The sequence below is a fragment of the Carcharodon carcharias genome, chromosome 6, assembly GCF_017639515.1.
Source record: "Carcharodon carcharias isolate sCarCar2 chromosome 6, sCarCar2.pri, whole genome shotgun sequence".
Classification (NCBI taxonomy): Eukaryota; Metazoa; Chordata; class Chondrichthyes; order Lamniformes; family Lamnidae; genus Carcharodon; species Carcharodon carcharias.
The window spans coordinates 152,648,881-152,670,235 of NC_054472.1; the positions used below are offsets into that span (position 1 = coordinate 152,648,881).

Here is a 21,355-nt window from a genome sequence, read left to right on the forward strand (position 1 = left end):
CTTTAATTTTACATGCTAATCTCTTATGTGGGACTTTGTCGAAAACCTTCTGAAAGTCCAAATAAACCACATCCACTGGCTCCCCCTCATCAACTCTGCTAGTTACATACTGTCAAAATTGCATTAGATTTGTTGCGCATGTTTCCCCATTCGTAAATCCATGCTGACTCTGTTCTCTTCTGCCACTGTTTTCCAAGTGCTCAGCTATTCGTTCTTTTATAATTTTCCCCACCACCGGCGTCAGGCTGACTGGTCTATAATTCCCTGTTTTCTCTCTACCTCCCATTTTAAATAGTGGGGTTACATTAGCTACCCTGCAATCTGTACGAACTGTTCCAGAGTCTATAGAATCTCGGAAGATGATCATCAATGTATCCACTATTTCTAGGGCCACTTCCTTAAGTACGCTGGGATGTAGGTAATCAGGCCCTGGGGATTTATCGGCCTTCAATCCCATCAATTTCTCCAACACCATTTCCCTATTAATTATAATTTCTTTCAGTTCCTCCCTCTCACTAAACCCTGTGTTACCCAACATTTCTGGTATGTTATTTGTGTCTCCTTTGTGAAGACAGGACCAAGGTTTGTATTTAGTTGGTCAGCCATTTCTTTGTTCCCCATTATAAATTCCCCTATTTCTGACTGTAAGGGACCTATATTTGTCTTCACCAATCTTTTTCTCTTCACATACCTATAGAAACTTTTACAGTCAGCTTTTATGTTCCCCACAAGCTTACTCTCGTACTCTATTTCCCCCTTCTTAATCCATCCCTTGGTCCTCCTTTGCTGAATTCTAAACTGCTCCAAATCCTCAGGTCTGTTGTTTTTCTGGCCAATTTGTATGCCTCTTCCTTGGATCTAATACGCTGTCTAATTTCCCTTGTAAGCCACCTTTCCTGTTTTACTTTTGTGCCAGACAGGAATAGACAATTGTTGCAGTTCACCCATGCACTCTTTGAACGTTTGCCATTGCCTATCCACCATCATCCCTTTAAGTAACATTTCCCAATCCATCATAGCCAACTCGTGCCTCATACCATTGTAGTTTCCTTTATTAAGATTCAGGACCCTAGTCTCAGAATCAACTATGTCACTCTCCATCTTGATGAAGAATTCTTTTATATTATTGTTGCCCATCCCCAAGGGGCCTCGCACAACTAGATTGCCAATTATTCCTTTCTCATTTCACAATACCCAGTCTAGGATGTTCTGTTCTCTAGTTGGTTCCTCAACGTATTGGTCCAGAAAAACATCCCATATATACTCCAGGAACAACTCCTCTACGGTATTGTTACTAATTTACTTTGCCCAATCTATGTGCAGATTAAAGTCACCCATAATTACAGATGTTCCTTTATTGCATGCATCTCTAATTTCCTGTTTAATGCCATTCCCAACATCACTGCGGTTTGGGGGTCTATATACAACCTCCACTAACGTTTTTTGCCCCTTAGTGTTTCTCAGTTCTACCCATATAGATTACATATCGTCGGAGCTAATATCTTTCCCCACTATTAACCAGCAATGCAACTCTACCTCCTCTTCCTTTTTGTCTGTCCTTCCTAAATACTGAATACCCCTGGATGTTCAGTTCCCACCCCTGGTCACCCTGCACCGTAATCCCGACTGTATCATACCTGTTTACATCTATTTGCGCGGTTAATTCATCCACTTTATTGCGAAAGCTCCTTGCATTATTGCACAATGCTTTAAGGCTTGTCTTTTTAACATTACTTGTCCCGTTCCCACTATTTTTCAGAGTCGCTGTTTGATTCCCTTGATTTCTCTGCCTATTACTTTTCTTATTCTCCTTTCTGTCTTTTGTTCTTGTCCTTGATTCCCCCTCCTCTGATTCCTTGCATAGGGTTCCCATCCCCTGCCATTTTGGTTTAAACCCTCCTCAACTACTCTAGCAAATATTTCCCCCTAGGACATCAGTCCCGGCCCTGCCCAGGTGTAATCCGTCCAGTTTGTACTGGTCCCACCTTCCCCAGAACCAGTCCCAATGTCCCAGGAATCTGAAATCCTCCCCCTCACACCATCTCTTCAGCCACGTATTCATCCGATATATCCTGCTATTTCTACTCTGACTAGCACGTGGCACTGGTAGTAATCCTGAGATCACCACCTTTGAGGTCCTACTTTTCAACTTACTTGCTAACTCCTTATATTCTGCTTTTAAGACCTCATTCCTTTTTTTTAAGCTTATTTTGGACGAGTTAGCTTGTGGAGGCTGGAAAATGGGAGGTAGGGCAGTCAAACCTGAAGGAAATAACAGTGCAGATGACGGTATAAGCAGCAGATGTGCTGAGGCAGGCAAAGAGCTGGGCGATTATATGGAAATGGAAGTAGGTAATTTTGGTGATGAAAAGGAAATGAGATCAGGGGTCCAGCGAGTATTTTAACAAGTCTTTCCTTGTGATGCGTAACGGTTTCACAGCAGGCTGAGAGTTGTACTCAACTGCACTTTGCCAGCAGAACGGGCCTCACTGAATTTCAAGCTCCAGGTCTTTTACACAACCTTTCTATATTTTTGGTGTAGATTCCCACTGGACCCAGTTCATGATTAATATGCTTGTCTATGATGCACTCTGCAACTCAGAGGTGCAGCCTCCCAGCATGTATTAACTTAACTCCTCGAATACAGGAAGTATTTAGTATATTGAATAGTTATATGGTGAACTGTGCATTGTAATGGTGCAAAATGTACTTTGTCTAGTGGTGCAGTGCTCCTGCATAAAATTCATTGTTTCCAGGATCTCCTAACCCTTACGCCCACTTCGTATGGGGGAAATCACAGGTCCATATAAACATATACCTGCACCTTCACAGCTTTTCTCTAACATTTATATTTAGTTAAAGAAATAACCTTTCACACAACTTTCATCTCATTCTCTAAAACCCTATCTACGATGTTTCCGGTTAGCGCACAGCTAAGGGAGCAAGTTTAATTTGTGTTCCGTAACCCCCCACTATTATTGCCAGAGTAGCACTCGTAGCCTCTGAGGAAGTGTTCAGAATTAACTTCCAGTCCCTGTGAGTTCATTATATGCACTTTTTTCTCTTTTTTTTCCCTTTGTAAAATGAGCTACCAGGACCTACTGGCAATGGCTGGACGTAGTCCCTACATCTGTGTAACAGATTTCTAATATTACTTAGTAGAAGTACAGGGAATTGCAAACACAGAATTACAGCACTTCAATGCTATGCTGAGCTAGCTGATAGCATTCGGAGTCCATGTAAGGAAATCCCTATCTTGTGTCACATTAAATGTTTTTAATGTTAATAGCTATTGGTGCTGATCCCCTTCTAATTACACTGGAATATGGTGTTTTATATGCAGTACTTTTTCAGTTTCTCAATTTTATTCCCCTCCTGAAGCTACTGAATGATACTGGGGTACAGTTCAACAGGTAGCAGCTGCATTCTCATACAAGTGTCAACCATGGTTTTGGGGTAGCACTGTCATCTGTGATTCAGAAGCTTCTGGGTTTGAGTCCCATTCCAAAGATATAGGCTGGCATCTCAGTGCAGCACCAAAGGACTACTGGCCTGTTAGAGCTACCGTCTTTCAGATGTGAAGGTAAACTGAGGACCTATCTGCCCTCTTGAGGTGGATGTGAAGGAACCCACGATATTATTCATAGAGAGTAGCGGAGTTCTCCTAGTTTCCTGGCTAACACTTACCCTTCAACTAGCATCATTAAAACACATCATTTCTTTTATTACTGTTTGTGGACGTTTGCTCTGTAAATTGGATGCCATGTTTGTTAATTGACAACAATGGTGAGTATACTACTGGCTGTAAAGTACATTGGGCTGTTTTGCTATCATGAAAGACGGTACATGAATGTAAGTACATACGAATATACAAAATAGGAGTAGATGTAGGCCATTCAGCCTCTTGAGCCTACTCCACCATTCAGGAAGATCATGGCTGATCTCCTTGTGGGCACACCCACAAGAGAAAACATTATTTCCATATCTACCTTGTCTAGACCATTCAGGATCTTGTATACTTCAATCAAATCGCCTCTCACTCTTGTCAACTCCAGTGGAAACAAGCCCAGCTGTCCAACCTATCCTCATAAGACAACCCACTCATTCTAGCTATCAATCTAGTAAACCGCCTCCAACGCATTTATCTCCTTCCTTAAATAAGGAGACCAAAACTGCACGCAGTATTCAAGATGCAGTCTCACCAGTTCTTTGTATGACTGAAGCATAACATCCTTACTTTCATCTTTAATTCAGTATGAGATAGCATTCCATTAGACTTTTTGATTACATGCTGCACCTGTATGCTAACTTTTTATGATTCATGCACAAGGACACCTCACTCCCTCTGCACCTTGGAATTCTGCAGTCATTCTCTGTTTAATACTCTGCTTTTTTTATTCTTCCTGCTAAAGTGAATAACTTCATATTTCCCCACATTATTCTCCATCTGCCAGATTTTTGCCCATTCACGCAACCTATCTATATCCACCTGCAAACTCCTTGGCCTGAATTTACAGTTTGGTGGGTGGGCACGATCGGAGCAGTCAGGAAATAGAACGCCAACCGCGATTGGCCTCCGACCGCAATTTCATACTGGCTGGGCAATTGGTGGCCAGCCAGCATGAAGCATGCATTGATACGATCAGCGCTGCCTGAGTTGGGGGCAGGAGGAGGGTGAGCACTGAGGTCAGCACAGGGGAGCACAGAATGAAGGCGCCATGAAGGTAGAGTTCTGTCTCGAAGCTGAAGAATTTAAATACAAAAAATAAAGATTTTAAAAACCAGGAAAAAATGCCCACGTATCAGAAGCAACTACCTGAACATATACAACATGAAAATTCTGTCTAAACATTGTTTTTTATTTTGATTTAATGATGGATAATGCAAAGGGCGCCTGGCTGATTCGCCTGCCCGCCAACCATAAGGTTGACGGGCAGCGAAAATTCACAATTAATTGCAGCTTAATGGGTGTAATAGCTCTCTTAACTGTCGGCAGGCATGCTTCCAAGTTTAGCACACTCCTGCTGGCCGACATATTTCGCAAGTGCGCAATGATATCAGGACGTTTGCCCAACATCATCGCGTGCTATTTTACATTGGAGCATGTTGGGTGTGCGCCTACACACATAGCAAAAAATTCTGCCCCTTATGTTTTCTTCACAACATACTTTCGTACCTATCTTTGCTTCCATGCCGTCGCTCCCCTCATCTAAGTCATTGATGTAAATTGTAAAAAGTTGAAGACCCATTTATACATATTCTGTTTTCTACCAGCCAGTCAATCTTCTGTCCAGGATAATATATTACCTCCTACACAATGAGCTTTCATTTTCTGCAATAATCTTTGATGTGGCACCTTAGTGCATGCTTTCTGGAAATCCAAGTGCAGTACGTCTACAGGTTCCCCTCTATCCTCAGCACATGTTACTCCTTCAAAGAATTCTAATAAATTGGTTAAAGATGTTTTCCCTTTCATAAAATCATGCTGAGTCTTCTCGATTACCTTTTTTCTAAGTGCGCAGCTATAACCTCTTTAATGATCAATTCTAACGCTTTCCCCATGACAGACGTCATGCGAACTGGCCTATATTTTCCTGTTTTCTTTCTGCCTCCCTCCCTCCCATCTTGAATAGAGTTTGTTTTTTTGCTATTTTCCAGTGTGATGGAACTTTTCCAGAATCTAAGGAATTTTGGAAAATTAACACCAACAGATTTCCTACCTCATTAGCCACCTCTTTAAGGATCCTAATATGAAGTTAATTTGGATCCGGAGACTTGTCAGCCCGTAGCTCCATCAGTTTGTTCAATACTAGTTCCCCTCTCCCCTCCACCTCCCGATTTACAGCTATTATTGGAATGTTTTTTCCAGCCTCTGTAGTGAAGACAGAAGCAAAATATTTGTTCATTTCATCCACAATTTCCTTATCAACTATTAACTCCCTATTCTCATTCTCCAGAGGACCAACACTCACTTTACCTACTCTTATCCTGTTTAAATATCTGTTGAAACTCCTGTTATCCATTTTTACATTTCTAGCTAGCTTCCTCATAAAATCTAATTTCTTTCTCCTGATTAACTTTTTAGTCATCCTCTGCTGTTCTTTGTATTCTGACCAAACATCTGATCTGCCACTCATCTTTGCAGTTATATGCTTTTTCCTTAAGGTTGATGCTTGTCTTAACTTCTTTAGTCAATCGTGGGTGGTGGGTCCTCCCTTTAGAATTTTTCTTTATAGTAGGAATATATTTATCCTGAGTATTCTGAAATATCCTCTTAAACATCTGCCACTGCTTCTCTATTGATCTTTGCCCTAGCCTAGCACCCCAGTTCACTTCAGCTAGTTCAGCTTTCATGCCCACACAGTTGCCCTTATTTAAATTTAAAATACTATTCTTAGACCCACTCTTCTCCCTTACAAACTGAATATAAAATTCAGTCAAATTGCATCGCTGCTTGCTAGGGGTGCCTTTACTCTGAGGTCACATTACACAATACCAAATTTAATATAACCTGCTCTGTTTGACTCGAGAATGCGCTGTTCTAAGAAACTATCTCAAAAGCATTCTGTGAACTCCTCATTCAGGCTACAACTGCCAATCTGATTTTTCCAGTTTATAAATAGATTAAAGTAATCTATGATTATTGCCATCCCTTTATCACAAACACACAATATCTCTTTTTGCATATTTTGTTCTACATTGTAGTTACTGTTAGGGGGCCTGTAGACTACTCCCACTAGTGACTTCTTTCCTCTACTATTCCTCATCTCCACCCAAACAGATTCTACCTGATCTCCTGAACCAAAGTCATCTCTAACTATTGCACAAATGCCATCCTTGATTGACCGTGCTACCCCTGTTTATCTTTTATCCTTCATTAGTTAGTGTCAGTTGAAGAAAATATAATAGCCAGATCTCAGTGCCATCTTCTCCCACACATCCCAGACACATATGCACACGCACCCTTTCCAGCTTGCTGAATAGTGATTGGGGATAAGAAATCTGGTTGATATCACACCTGCTTCTCTGATGAGCTTTTGACTGCAAAGCTGCTGCACCGTGGCAGACAATAGAAAGTAAGTACAGACTAGGGAGCAAACTTTAAAATCTCCTGGGATCTGTATGGCTCAGTTTCACACAATTGGTGCATCTGCTAATACGACAACTGAGGCATTTAAACCTAGGCCCGATTTTTCATTCCCAAGTACACAGTCATGAAACTGTCTGAATTTGGGGGTTTGGAGGGGGGTTGGGGGTGGGAGGGAGGCATGCTAACTGGAGTGGGGTCTGCCACCCTGGAAACAGTGCAGATGGTAGGTGTTTAAATGGCCTACCTTGGCGCTCTGGGACTTTGCCCCAGTTGTAGCAAAAACGGTACAACACAAAACAACTCCCTAGCCCTCACCCCTCACCTGACACAACCCCTTATGCCCCACCCATGCCAACTCATACCCCTCTACCCATCCCATGCCTCCATATCCTCCATGCCAACCTATGCCCCACTTCCCACCATGGCCCTTCATACATGCCAACTTACGATGACCCATTGATCTCTTTATGGCCTCTATGCCTACTCATACCAACATAATGCTCCTGACCACCACCATTTGCCCTTACACCCTCCATGCCAACTCACCCGGTATCCACCATGGGCAGACCTCAGAAGCCATGCTAAGATGAAAAAAATAAAGTTCTAAGTATCTGTTACAGGCTTCACTACATTAAAAACTCTCATTGATAAAAGCCCATTCAATACATTTAAATCCCATCAAGTACTTAATCCTTTTTAAAAGTAAACATCTGTATCCATAGTCCCACATCAAAACAGCTAATCTCTTTATAATCACTTGGAGCTGCCAATCAAACTATGAATTTTCAGCCCCACCCTCGCCCACTGTGATAGTGTTAGGTTGTGGAAGCAGTCAAGCAGAAACATACTACAATGATAGCACTCACGCTTATGTCAACATCTATTGAAATTGCAAGTACAACTTGCAGGCTGGTCATTTTTTTATCAAATTTCAAAGGGTAGGTGATTTAAATGACTTGACAGCTTGACAGTTCCAGAGATCTTATCCACTTCTTACCCACGTTCACGTCAACAGTTAACAATCCTAAAGCGGTACTTGACCTCTCTCAAAGAGTACCACATCTCGCCAAAAGAGTCCCCAACGCCTCTAAATGACTGCTAGGTTTGGCAGTGGGACTTCCGGAATCAGGGTTACGGTGCTATTTTGACTAAGGAGCAGAGCCCTTCTGGCTTTGTGAAAATTCAGGTCCTAGTGTCCTAAAACTTAACAGGTGATCTCTCAATCTCCTTCAAGTGGGAAACTGTAAGTTGAATTTACCCCCTTTATTGAAGCATGCCATCCTATCATCACCCCAACTCTATTACCTCAACGTAGACTTGTAGTAATGCAATCTTACAGTCATTTATGGCACAGAGGAGGCCATTTCCGACTTGACCTTGTCCTCACCAGTTTATCTGTTACAGATGAATCCTTCCATGACAGTATTGCTAGGAGCGACTACTGCAAGTCCTTATGGAGATGAAGTCCATTGAGGGCACCCTCTATCACATTGTGTGGCACTAGCAGTGTGCTAAATGTGATAGATTCAGAATAGACCCAGCAACTTAAAACTGGACATTCATGAGGTGTTGTGGGCAATCAGCAGTACCAGCAGAATTGTATTTAACCACAATCTGTGACCTCATGGCTCAGCATATACCTTTACCATCAAGCTAGGGCACCAACTCTGTTCAATGAGTTTAGGGGAGGATCCCAGGAGGAGCTGCAGGCATACTCAAAAGTGAGGTGCCTTTCTGGCGGAGCTACAATACAGGATTACATGCTTGTTAAACAGCAGCATCAGCATGTTTTAGACAGGGCTAAGTGATCCCATAACAACTGGATCATATCAAAGCTGTGCAATCCTTCCACACCCAGTCATGAGTGGTGGTGGACAATTAAACTAAATGGAGGAGGAGGCTTCAAAAAATATCCTATCCTCAATGATGGGAATCGCAACATGTCAGTATAAAAGGCAACCATCTTCAGCCAGAAGTGCCAAGTGGATGATCCATCTGTCTCCTCCTGAGGTCCCCACCATCATAGATGCCAGTCTTCAGTCAATTCGATTCACTACATGTGATATCAAGAAATGGCTGATGGCACCAGATATAGCATAGACTGTAACATCCCCACAGCAGGGCTGAAGACTTGTACTCCGGAATTAGCATGTCCTTAGTCAAGCTATTCCTGTGCAGCAGGACACATCCAATCCAAATCCAAATTACTGCTACATCAGTTTGCTTGCAATCATCAGCAGTGAAGGGACAGTCTGCATGGGATATATGGCACAAAAACAGGGCATTCAGTCCAACAAGTCCATTTGTAGTCAACTCGAACCTCCTCCCACCTTCCCTCATCTAAATTTATCATCATAATCCTCTGTTCCCTGCTCCTTCATATGCTTGGCTTATGTCCTTGTCCTAAATGCACCTATGCTATTCACTTCAAACAGCCCCTATGGTATCAAGTTCCACATTGTCACCACTCTTTTTGGAAAAGAAGTTTCTTCTGTATTCCCTATTGGATTTCTTGGTGACTATCTTATATCGAAGGCCTCTGATTATGCTCTTCACCACAGGGGGAAACATTTTCTCCACATCCACTATATCAAAACTTTTCATTATTTTAAAATCCTCTGTTAGGTCATCCCTCAGCCTTTTTTCAAGAGAAGAGACCCAACCTGTCAATTATTTCCTGATATATATACCTGCACTTTTCCAGCATCATCCTTGTAAATCTTCTCTGCAGCCTCTCCAGTTCCTCCTTATCCATTTTATGATAAGGTGACCAGAACTTCCCTACTTTTCAGTTCATTCCCTCTAGAAATAAATCCTAGTGCTTGGTTTGCTTTTTTTAAGTGAACTTGCTAACCCATGGTGCAACTTTTAGCAATTGTGTTATTCGTACTTTGAGACCCCTTTGTTTCTCTGCCACATCTACACTTGCACCTCCCAAGTAATAAGTGACATCCCTATTCTTCCACCAAAATGTATCATCTCATATTTATCAGCAATGGACTTCAGTTGCCAATTGTTTGCCTGTTCTGCAAGTTTATTAATGTCCCCCTGTAACTTGTTAAGGTCATCCTCAGTGTTGACTATCCCCCTCAATTTGTTGTCCTCCACAAATTTATAAATTGTGGTTTTGATTCCAAAGTCCAAATTGTTGACATAAATTGTGAACAGAATTGTGACCCTTGTGGCATACCACTTCCCACCTTCTGCCTCTGGGAACAACCACCCTTTACTCCCACTCTCTGTCCATTCTGCCACTGTCCCCAAACTCCGCCTTTTCCATTAGTCTATTACATTATTAGTCTATTGAAGGCCTTTCGGAAATCCATATAAATTATATCTGTGATGGAAGCTGTTATTGACAGTGCTGTCAAGTAGCGCTTACTCAGCAACAACCTGCTCACCAGTATTCAGTTTGGATTCTGCCAGGGCCACTCAGCTCTAGGCCTCCTTATAGCCTTGGCCCAAACATGGGTAAAAGAGCTGAATTCCAGAGGTGAGCTGAGAGTAATTGTCCTTGACATAAAGGCAGCATTTCACAGAGTATGGCATCAAGGAGCCTTAGCAAAATTGAAAATAATGAGAACAGGTGGGACCTCTCCACTGGTTGGAGTCAAAACTTACACAAAGAAAGATGATTGTAATTGTTGGAGGCCAATAATCTGTCCCAGGACATGGCTGCAGGAGTTCTTCAGAATAATGTCCTAGGCCTAACCATCTTCAGTTGCTTCATAAATGACCTACCCTCCATCAAAAGTTCAGAATTGAGGATGTTTGTTGATGACTGCACAGTGTTAGTACAATTCGCAGTTCCTCATGTACTGAAACAGATTGTGCTCGCATGCAGCAGGATCTGGAAAACATTTAGTCTTGGGCTGATAAGTGTTGATCATCACACAAGTGCAAGGCAATGACCACCTCCAACAAGAGCGAACCTAGCCATCTAGCCTTGACTTTCAAAGGCAAGGCCAGCATTTATTACTATCATTGAGTTTCCCACTGTCATTATCCTGTGAATTACCATTGACTGGAAATGTATCTGAACAATCCATGTAAATACTGTGGTACAAGAGCAGGTGAAAAACCGGGAATTCATTGGCAAGTAACTCACCTCCTGACTACCCAAAGCCATCTACAAGTCAGGAGTTTGATGACATACTCTCCACTTGCTTGGATGAGTGCAACTCCAACAACACACAAGAAACTTGTTGCCATCCAGGACAAAACAGCTGATTGATTGACACCATATTCACCATCTTAAGCATTCACTCCCTCCAGTATCATAGCTGTAGTGTGCACTATCTATAAGATGCACTACAAAAATTGGCCAAGCCTCCTTCAACAGCAACTCACTAACCCACAACTTCTACCACCTAGAAACACAAGGGCAGCAGATGCATGGGAACCCCATTACCTGAAAGTTCCCCTCCAGGTCACTCACCACCCTGCCTTGGAACTATACCACTGCTCTTTCACTGTTGCCAAGTCAAAATCGTGGACTTGCCTCCCTAACAGTACTGTGGGTGTACCTACACCACATGGACTGCAGCATTCAAGAAGGTGGCTCGCCACCACCTTTGTTATGGAGTTGGGGATGGACAATAAATGCTAGCTTTGCCAGCAATGTCCGCATCCTAAGAAAGAATATGAAGACGAAAGCAGTGATTTAAAGTTGGAGGTTTGGTTGACATTGGGTGGGAGGGGCTGTTGGGGTCAGTTTCTATTGACAGTGATCCAGCTGAACCAATTTTAGTATCAAAACCATAAAGATCAGGAAAGATTTTTTTTTCCACCACATGAAAGAAGGTTAAGGAGATGTTCAAGTTATGGAATGCTTTCTGAGGGTCAAGAGAGATTTGTGAATCAGTAGCCAGGGGACATCTACTGAGGATTATTAGAACTAGAGTACTTTAACAAATGATTATTGAGGTAGAGATTATATAATTTAAAAAGGAATTGGATCAATATTTGAAAAGAAAAAGTATAAAATGATACTGGGAATTGGCAAGGAAGTGAATAGATTAGCTGGAACCAGTTGAAGAACTGGCACTAACACCGATGTGATGAGCCAAATCATTTCATTCTTTGCTATGAATCATATAATTCTGTTCCTATTATTCACCTTTCTTTTCTCTTGCAGGGAAACCAATTCAGATCAAGCCCCGGTTGTGATTGACTTCTATTGGCAAAACTGTGTCGACATCAACCAAGTAGCTGGGAAACAGAAAGGGGACTTGCTTGAAACAGTTTATATACTAGCAGATGATACAATTCCTACTATTGTTTTGCACAAGCATTTTCTGTGATGTTTTTCTCTCTCTTGTGTAAGGACCCAGATTGTGGGCCTGCAAGAAAACCTTCAGGAACATCACAACTACAAATGCAACAGTGTTTACTAATCACCTCCACCTGCCATTCAAGGGGAATGAAAGTCATTGTATTTATGCAACGATTCTGGTATGAATTGATCAGTTTCTGAGCCTCTGGAGTGTGTTTCGGTTTTATTTTTCTGTCCCACATCAGTGGAGCGACATTTATAAATTGTGGTCTTTATGATGTTGTGGATTCTCAGTTTTTAAAGAAAAAACTTAGCTGCCTCCAGTTTTATAAATATTGTAGAGTTTTGATTCTTGCTATTTTGCCGGGTTTGCAGTACTGGGAACTTTGCCTTGCCTATTTGTGGTTGACTGGTAGTATGGTGGGAGCTTTTCTCCCCATGTAACCCATACAGTATCTGTCTTGGGAATTCTTGATGCTTACATTGAATAGAAAAGTTTAAAAAATTGTTCTATTCTCCAGTAGTGGAGAATCCTTACACCTAAATGGACACTAAATTTGCCAAAAAAAAAAATTAAACCTAATCCAAGCCATTTCTAACTACCCTTAAATCTAATTGTAAATGTGAACTAGCTTCCCTGAAGCTGTTTAGATACATTATTTCATCCCCTTGTGGAGTTTTTAATTACAGTAATGGTAATAGTTGAAGTGTGCATTTTGTTTGATATGTAGAGATGTCCACAAAGGTTATTAACAATTTTCAATTTTTTTTGTAACCAGGATCTGTCAGCAGTCTATATTTTAAGACTGAGATGTACTAGATTATGCCCTGCCTTCATATCCAATATATTAGAATGGACAATATTTCAAAGTATTGATGTTCAATGCCGTGGAGTAGAATTCTAGTTCGAGTCCCAGTCTACTCAGCAGCAATGTGCACGGTGGAGTCTGTTGACATGGCACAGCAAAGGAGAATAAAGATTCACAGGATTGTCGCAACTGGGTAATCCCTGGCACCTTCTGGCAGATATTCACTGCGTTTACCAAGTGGGTGCAGACGATACTACCTGCCACCTTGGCTGCCAAGTGTGAGGCCAGGTTGATAAAGAAGAAAACATAATAATAGAAAGCAAGGGAAGCTTACCAAGAGCAATACCTCAAGGAGTAAAAATAGTTTTTTTTAAAAGGCGTCACTCACATCAGTTTTGTATGTGTGTTAGGATAGAAATAACTAATTTTATCTATTAAGAGGAATAATTTGCATTTAATATATTTTATTTTGCATGCTGCAAGAACTGCATGCTGAAGATTTTGATATTTAAGAAATTTCAGTACCTCCAAATTCAGTTCCTGATTGTGCCTATACCGTCAAAAGCACCTTCTGCATCATGGAGCCAATAAGTAAGCTGACTTTACTGGATAACAAGATCAGTTCATTCAAGTGATTTTATGGTGTTCCAAGCACATTGCAAATGAGTCACTTTAGTGAGCAATTTCCAATGGTGGGAGAAAGGGGCAGTTGGGGAGTTTTTAAAAATGAATATGTATAAAAAATGCAAAGGGAGTTAATGGAATCTGCATGTTTTAGCACTCACTCCAAGCAAGTGCTACATACCTACAGCCCTGTAGGCTCAGGCAGTTTAGTCGCATTATGAGGCCTAAGTTGATTTTAAGTTGCAAACCAGGAAGGGCTTTATGCGCTGACTCCTAGATCTCTGCGTACAATGGAGTAAGCTGTGTTATGAGCCTGAGGCCTCCACATCTGATAATGTAAATTTGGTTGTATCCTTATTGTTGTTAGGGAAGAAGAGCTTTTAGTTGCAGTGGAGGAAGAAAGATATTGTAGTGACATTCTGATTGACGTCTCATAGAAATATGCATAATATGTTGTTATGACAGGTTCATAATATGAATACTCTTTGCTTTTCATTGACTGCATGTTGGTTCTTGGAGAATTCATTTCTGTTTACTACTTGTTAAATATGTTATATTTTTTCTTGCTGTTTATAAATGAATTTTGCTGATGATTGCTGAACCTTTTTTTTCAAAGATCAAACCTGTTTTCAAAGCCAACTATTCAGTGGAGCTTCTGTAAAATCTGTCCTAGTTTTGTAATTCTACAAAAATGCATATGAGCCAGACAGAGAATCCCAATCTATGCAGTCAATCCACAGTAACTATATTGTATAGAATTTCAATGGATCAAAGGCCAATGAAGCTTTAATTATTAACAAATGGAAGTTATAGATAAAGAAAGCATTTATCTAGTACATCTTCAGGCTGTCCCAAAGCACCTTGCAATGAATGAATTATTTTTGAAGCGTACTTCACCATCATTATATAGGCGAATACAACAGCTAACCTTCGCATAACAAATTAGATTAATGATGAATTTATAAATTGATAGGACTTGTTAAAGGATGAATGTCGCCTTAAACAGGGCCATTTTGAAATAGCCCAGTGCCACCTATTCAAAATTACTGCTGCTGTTGCCAGAGGGCACCACAAAGACAATATTCTCACATGGCTTATTCAAACTGATATATTAATAAAATAGAAGTGACATTAAATCAAGGTCTAATTTACATCCTGAATTGTAAACCACAGATCCTCTGGTCCCCAGCAGACAGGGCAGCCCTTAAACGTACTGGCTGAGTGATTCCTGACTAAGACCACAAAAGAGAGGGAGGCGGTCAGAGCAACCCTCCCTCAGGACTCTGTGGGTTGCTACTTAGGATTAGAGTCTAGGATCTAGAGGAATGAAAACAGAAAATGTTGGCAGCATCTTTGGAGAAACAGAGTTAACATTTCAAATCATTCACTTTTCATCAAAACTGAGGAAAGATATAAATGTAATGGTTTTGAGCAAGTGAGAGGAAGAGAGGGAGGAAAAACAAAAGGGATGGTATATGAAAGGGTGGAGGGCAGGAGTGATGAAATGACAAAAAAATTCATGTTGCGAGACCACAGGCAATGGTAATGGCTAAAGTAAAGAAACAAAAGAGGTGTCTACATGAGATCAGCAAAGTGATGACAATCCTATCAAGCAGCACTTACTCAGCAATAACCTGCTCATTGGTGTTCAGTTTGAGTTCCGCCTGGACCACTCAGCTCCTGACCTCAATACAGTCCTGGCCCAAACATGGACAAAAAAGCTGAACTCGAGGTGAGAGTGACTGCCCTTGATATCAAGGTAGCATTTGATCAAGCTTGACATCAAGGAACCATAGCAAAATTGAAGACAATTGAAATGGGGAAAAATTCGCTAGTAGTTCACCATCTTAAGGTTAGAAGTGGGGATGTTTGATGATGACTGCAGTGTTCAGTACCATTCGCAGCTCCTCAGATGTTGAAGCAGTCATTGTTCATATGCAGCAAGTCCTTTCCAACATCCAGTCTTGGGCTGATAAGTACCAAGTAACATTCATTCCACACAATGCAAAGAAATGACTATTCCCAACAAAAGCGAACCTAACTATCTCCCCTTGACATTCAACAGCATTACCATTTCTAAAGCCCCCACCCTAAACATCCTGGGGGTTACCATTGACCAGAAACTGAACTAGACCAGCCATATAAATATTGTGGCTACAAATAACTCACCACTTGACTCCCAAGTCTGTCCACCATCTACAAGGCAAAAGGCAGAAGTGTGATGGAATACTCTCCACCTGCCAGGATGAGTGCAACTTGAATAATACTCAAGAAGCTCGACACCATCCATAACAAAGCAGCTCACTCGATTGACACTCCATCCACCACCTTAGACTTTTACTCCATCCATCACCAACACACAGTGGCAGCTGTGTGTACCATTTATAAAATGCCTCTTTCAACATTACCTTATAAATCTCTAGCACATGGAAGGACTGATGCAGCACACATGAGAACAACAGCCATCACCTGTAATTTTTCTCTCTAAGCCTCACACGCCATCCTGTCTGGGAACTATATTACCGTTCCTTCACTGTCACTGGGCCAAAAACCTGGAACACTCCTTCCTAACAGCACACTGGGTGTACCTATACAGAATCCCAGATTGGTTACGGTGTGGAAGGAGGCCATTTGGCCCATCGTGTCTGCACCGGCATTTTAACTTAGTACCAATCTCCTGCCTTTTCCCTGTAACCCTGTTCTGTTTAAATAATACCAGATGGACTGCAATGGTTCACAAAGGCAGCTCACCACCACCACCACCCCATCACCTTCTTAAAGGCAATTAGGGATTGGCAATAAATGCTGGCCTTGCCAGTGACACACATCCCATGAACAAAAAAAAACCCATCCCATTGCACTCAGCAGCCCAAGATCAGAAGTGTAAGGCAGAAATGGAGACAACATTTAGGAACAACTCCATTTAAATAACGGAATAGGGGTTATGGCCTCTTGGCAATTCAAATCTCTTTGCTGTATTGTTTCTTCCAGGTTCAGGTTAAGCATCTGTGAAGTGACTCAAAACAACATTAGACACTTCTGCTCCATGAGCATGCTCCACCACAGGTCTTCAAAAGTGCAGGGGAAGATCCCTGAATTAGAACTTTCTATTGGTAACACCCACCTTGCAATATGGCGAGATGGTATAACATGGAATATCAAAATGGAGTACAAGAGTAAAGAGCATCGGCTTCCCCAGGAGAACTCAGGATGGACAGAATCTTCTGCTCCTGCCAGCAGCAGGAAACGTGGCAGATGGGGGTACACAATTTGGCATGAATGAAAGAATCAGTTTCCCGCCGGCAGAGAAACAGTTTGGAATTTTGTTCTCCCAACTTTCAAAGCAGCTTAAAGGCAGGTCAATTTTCCCAATGAACAATGTCGGGAACCACATTTGCGTTCACTAGCACCTCACAAACGCTCATTAATAGGCCAACTCGTTGGAATTATATTCCCCCTCCAAATTAAGTGCCCCACCAGTGGCTAATTAGAATGGTCTGTTTTACAACTATTTAAGTGGTTTGCACCTGGTAAGCTTCACTTCATCCATGACATGGAGGTCAGAAGACGCTGCTCTCTTCTTTTCAGAGCATCACTGAAATAGATTGGATGCCTATAGCACAAGCTGCACCAAGGCTGGACACGGGAGGCACAATCAGAGAGGCGGGGTGAGACAGAGGTAGGACTAGGATGGGTGCAAAGACCAGAGGGGAAGGATGAGACAAGCAGGACTCTTGGTGAGGAGGTGGGGGGGGGCAAGGGGCAAGCACCAGGCGGAATATAGACAGAGACAGGACTAGAGGCTGAGGGAGCAAGCACCAAAGAGGAAGGGTGAGATGGATGCATTTATGGGTGCCGGGGGAGGGGGGGGCAAGGATCAGAAGGGAAGGATGTGACCAAGGCAAGACTCAGACAGGAAGGGTTAGATGGAGGCATTTCTGGGGGGAGGTGGGCAAGGATCAGAGGGGAAGGGTGAGACGGAGGCAGGATTGGGTGGGAGGGGCAAGGAGGGGTCAGATTGACAATGGGCATGAGAACATCAACATTGAAGGGATCGGGGGTAGAACAGGAATATCAACGTGGACGATGATGGGGTCCAGGTTAGCAGGCTGGCTAGTTAAAGGAGGGATGGAACTTAGGAGGTGGTGACCATGAAGGAGGATGGGAGGATCTTGGTGGGTGACAGGGGGAGGTTGGAAGCTGATCATATACGAATGTAATGAGCACATGTTTGCCTTTGGTGATCAATGTTGGAAAAACAAACTTGAGAAAATGGGAGTGGTCTCAAGTCATTCGGCAGGAGTTTAGCACTACTATTTTGGGCCCATTGAAGGGGCATCCTATTAATATATGCTCAAGTCATGGAAAACAAGGCTCAGATGAGTACTGGTTTCGAGGGTCAAATATCCAATAAACAAGTTTTGCTCCTTTACTTGTGCATTCAGGCGAGAATCCATTAAGTCTTGTGGCTACAGTGAGGTTGGTCTGAATGGCCCTCTGTCCCTGACAGAGGTAAAAAGAAAAGGAAGATCAAACAATCAAGGCCCACGGCTGCTGGAAAGAAACTACATACACACTATAAGCCTCAGTATTCCCATTGTACTGATCATGGCTTACAAGAAATCAAGCTTATTATCGATACCATAGCCCTGTACATGTGTCATGATTGTTAGTGTCTAGATTACTGGAGACGAGCCTGACTGAGGGTTATTACACATGGGTGCATTCACCCTAATCAAGACCTTTAATATGAATGTGCAATCTTGTCTCAGGGGGATGCTCAGCCACCTGTGGACCTCCAGTCCGTTGTAAACCTGCAGGGGGTGGTCTGGGGATGCCATGTCTGGACTGAGGGCTGGATTAGATTTCTAGATTGGAGAGGGAGGAAGACCATTCAAGAGGAAGCTGCAATGATGTCTCAATTCTATTCATTCACAGGTACAAAGAAAAGTGGAGAATGCAGGCTACTCTAGCTGTGATTCAAATGAGGAGAAGGGACCGTCACCGATTGGCACAGGTCCGAGAGGACCATCAGCCTGAGCAGCAAAAGGCAGCAGGGCCCCAGGAAGTTCTAGGTGCTCCTGAGGAGGGGCAAAATCCATGAAGATGTGTGGCACGACCAAGGGTATATAGGAAATGCAGCTCGTACATGGAGATGAGCGAAAGACAGTGCCACAGGCACCTTCGCTTGTTTACGGATGTGGTAGGTCACATTTGTCACTTTCTCCATGAGGAACTTCTGCCACAAGGACTAGGAGGGCATCCCATGCTGGTTGCTCTGAAGGTGACTGCTGCCGCATTCAGCCTTTTTGCCAGTGGGACCTTCCAAGACTCCACTGGAGACTTTGGTAAAATATCACAATCAACAATACACAAATGCATAAGGGAGATGCCCTTTTTAATGAAGCTCACCATTACGTCCAGTTGCGCATGGATGACCCAAGCCTGGCTGCCAGAACTGTGGGAATTGCTGTGATCTCGGGTTTCCTGCAAGTGCAGGGTGCCGTTGACTGAACATTTGAGGCCTTGAAAGTTCTCTGGCAGCAGCCAGTGAGGTTTATAAATAGAAAAAGGATTTCACTCTCTGAACATCCAGCTAATTTGCGATCACAGAAAGCAGAACCTGCATGCTTGTGCTAGGTACAGAGGGGCTCTCACAACTCTTGATTCACTCGCAGGTGCCATAGATCTTTGAGGGACCGCAGTGCTTACAGGGTTAGCTCCAAAGGGTACCCCCAGAACAGCTGGCGAATGGCACCCGTTCACCGTCCACACAGTGCAGCTGAGAAATACAATACAGCACATTCTGCCACAAGGTCCTTAATAAAGAAAACAAATAGCCTCCTGAAGATGCATTTCTGATGTGTGGACTGGTCAAGTGGGCCTCTCCAATACTCACGACAGAGAGTGTCTCACATCATCACTGTTTGCAGTTCCCTGCACAACCTTGCCTGAGGGAGAAAGTGGGGAGCTAGACGTCTCCTCATGCGGGACGTTGAAGGGGATAGCTCCAAAGGGAGCGAGGATTCAGATGAGCCACATGAGGATGTCATTGCATGGGCACGATGTGGCAGATGTGCCCATGACAACCTGATAGCTACAAGATTCCAGGAGGAGTAAGCTGATAACAAATTCTCACAGTTAAGATTTGCTTCAGCCTTCAATGCATAGGATGCATCAACACTTTCATTCTCAGCTTGAACATCTCACGAATGGTCAAATATCTCACAACGATCACAGAATAATCAGTAGTCACCGTATACCCTAATAAGACCATAAGACATAGGTGCAGAAGCAGGCTATTGGAGCCATCAAGTCTGCTCTGCCATTCAATGAGATCATGGCTGATCTGATAATCCTCAACTCCACTTTCCTGGCTTTTTCCCCATAACCCTTGATTCCCTTACTGATTAAAAATCTGTCTATCTCAGCCTTGAATATACTTAACGACCCAGCCTCTACAGCCCTCTGCGGTAAAGAATTCCACAGATTCACTACCCCCTGGGAGAAGAAATTCCTCCTCATCTCTGTCTTAAATGGGTGACCCCTTACTCTGAGATTATGCCCTCTGGTCCTATACTCTCCCATAAGGGGACGCAGCCTCTCAGCATCCACCCTGTCAAGCCCCCTAAGAATCTTATATGTTTCAATAAGGTCACCTCTCATTCTTCTAAACTCCAATCTACTCAACCTCTCTTCATAAGAAAATCCCTCCATACTTGGGATCAACCTAGTAACCTCTGGACTGTCTCCAATGCTAGTATATCTCTCCTTAGATAAGGGGACCAAACTGTTCACAGTATTCTAGGTGTGGTCTAACTAATGCTTTGTATAGTTTTAGCAAGACTTCCTTATTTTTATACTCTATTCCCTTTGAAATAAAGGCGATCATTCCATTTGCCTTCCCTATTACCTGCTGAACTTGTACGTTAGCTTTTTGGGATTCATGGACGAGGACTCCCAAATCCCTCTGTGCTGCAGCTTTCTGCAGTCTTTCTCCATTTAAATAATATTCAGCTCCTCTATTCTTCCTGCCAAAATACATAATCTCACATGATGGGATCATGTGACCTTGAAAGGCCTTGGCAACATGTGACCGCTATGAAATGTGATTAACAGTTCCTTAGTACACGACCTTAAGCAACTCCACATGCTAAAGCCCTTTCACCCTTGGCCTCATCAAGTCAATGTACATGGCAGTTTTTAAGCGGCTACAATTGCAAATTCCACAGTGATGCACTCATGTCAGTATGATACCAGCTCAATAAGGCAGCCCGAACACACATACCAGTCTTTAATGCTTTGTGCTTGGATTGCTCAACAGGGAGTGGTATTGGGAGAGCTCCATTTCTCATTGCCTGCTCTTTTCAATGCAAAATGATGAGGCATCATCTTGCTACTGCCCTCCAATTGCCCCTTGCACATCAGGATGCAGTGACCTTTAAAGCTACATTATACAGTAAAGCTGTGAGGAATATTTGCATTGTTCTCACTGAGAGTGCCTCACCAGGGCAATTGTTTGCTGAGGTGCAACCACTCGGGACCATGCAATTGTCC

The 21,355-nt window shown here is 42.7% G+C and overlaps 1 protein-coding gene across 1 annotated transcript in view; it reads left to right on the plus strand.

Annotated features, from left to right (window-relative positions):
- zc3h3 (zinc finger CCCH-type containing 3) overlaps window positions 1-14,391 on the plus strand; it is a 297,424-nt gene extending 283,033 nt beyond the window's left edge. Inside the window, exon 12 of the mRNA XM_041189962.1 lies at window positions 12,228-14,391. Coding sequence (XP_041045896.1) covers window positions 12,228-12,259 — 32 coding nt within the window. The 3' untranslated portion in view covers window positions 12,260-14,391. The remainder of the gene's footprint in view (window positions 1-12,227) is intronic.
- The last annotated feature ends 6,964 nt before the right edge of the window (window positions 14,392-21,355 follow it).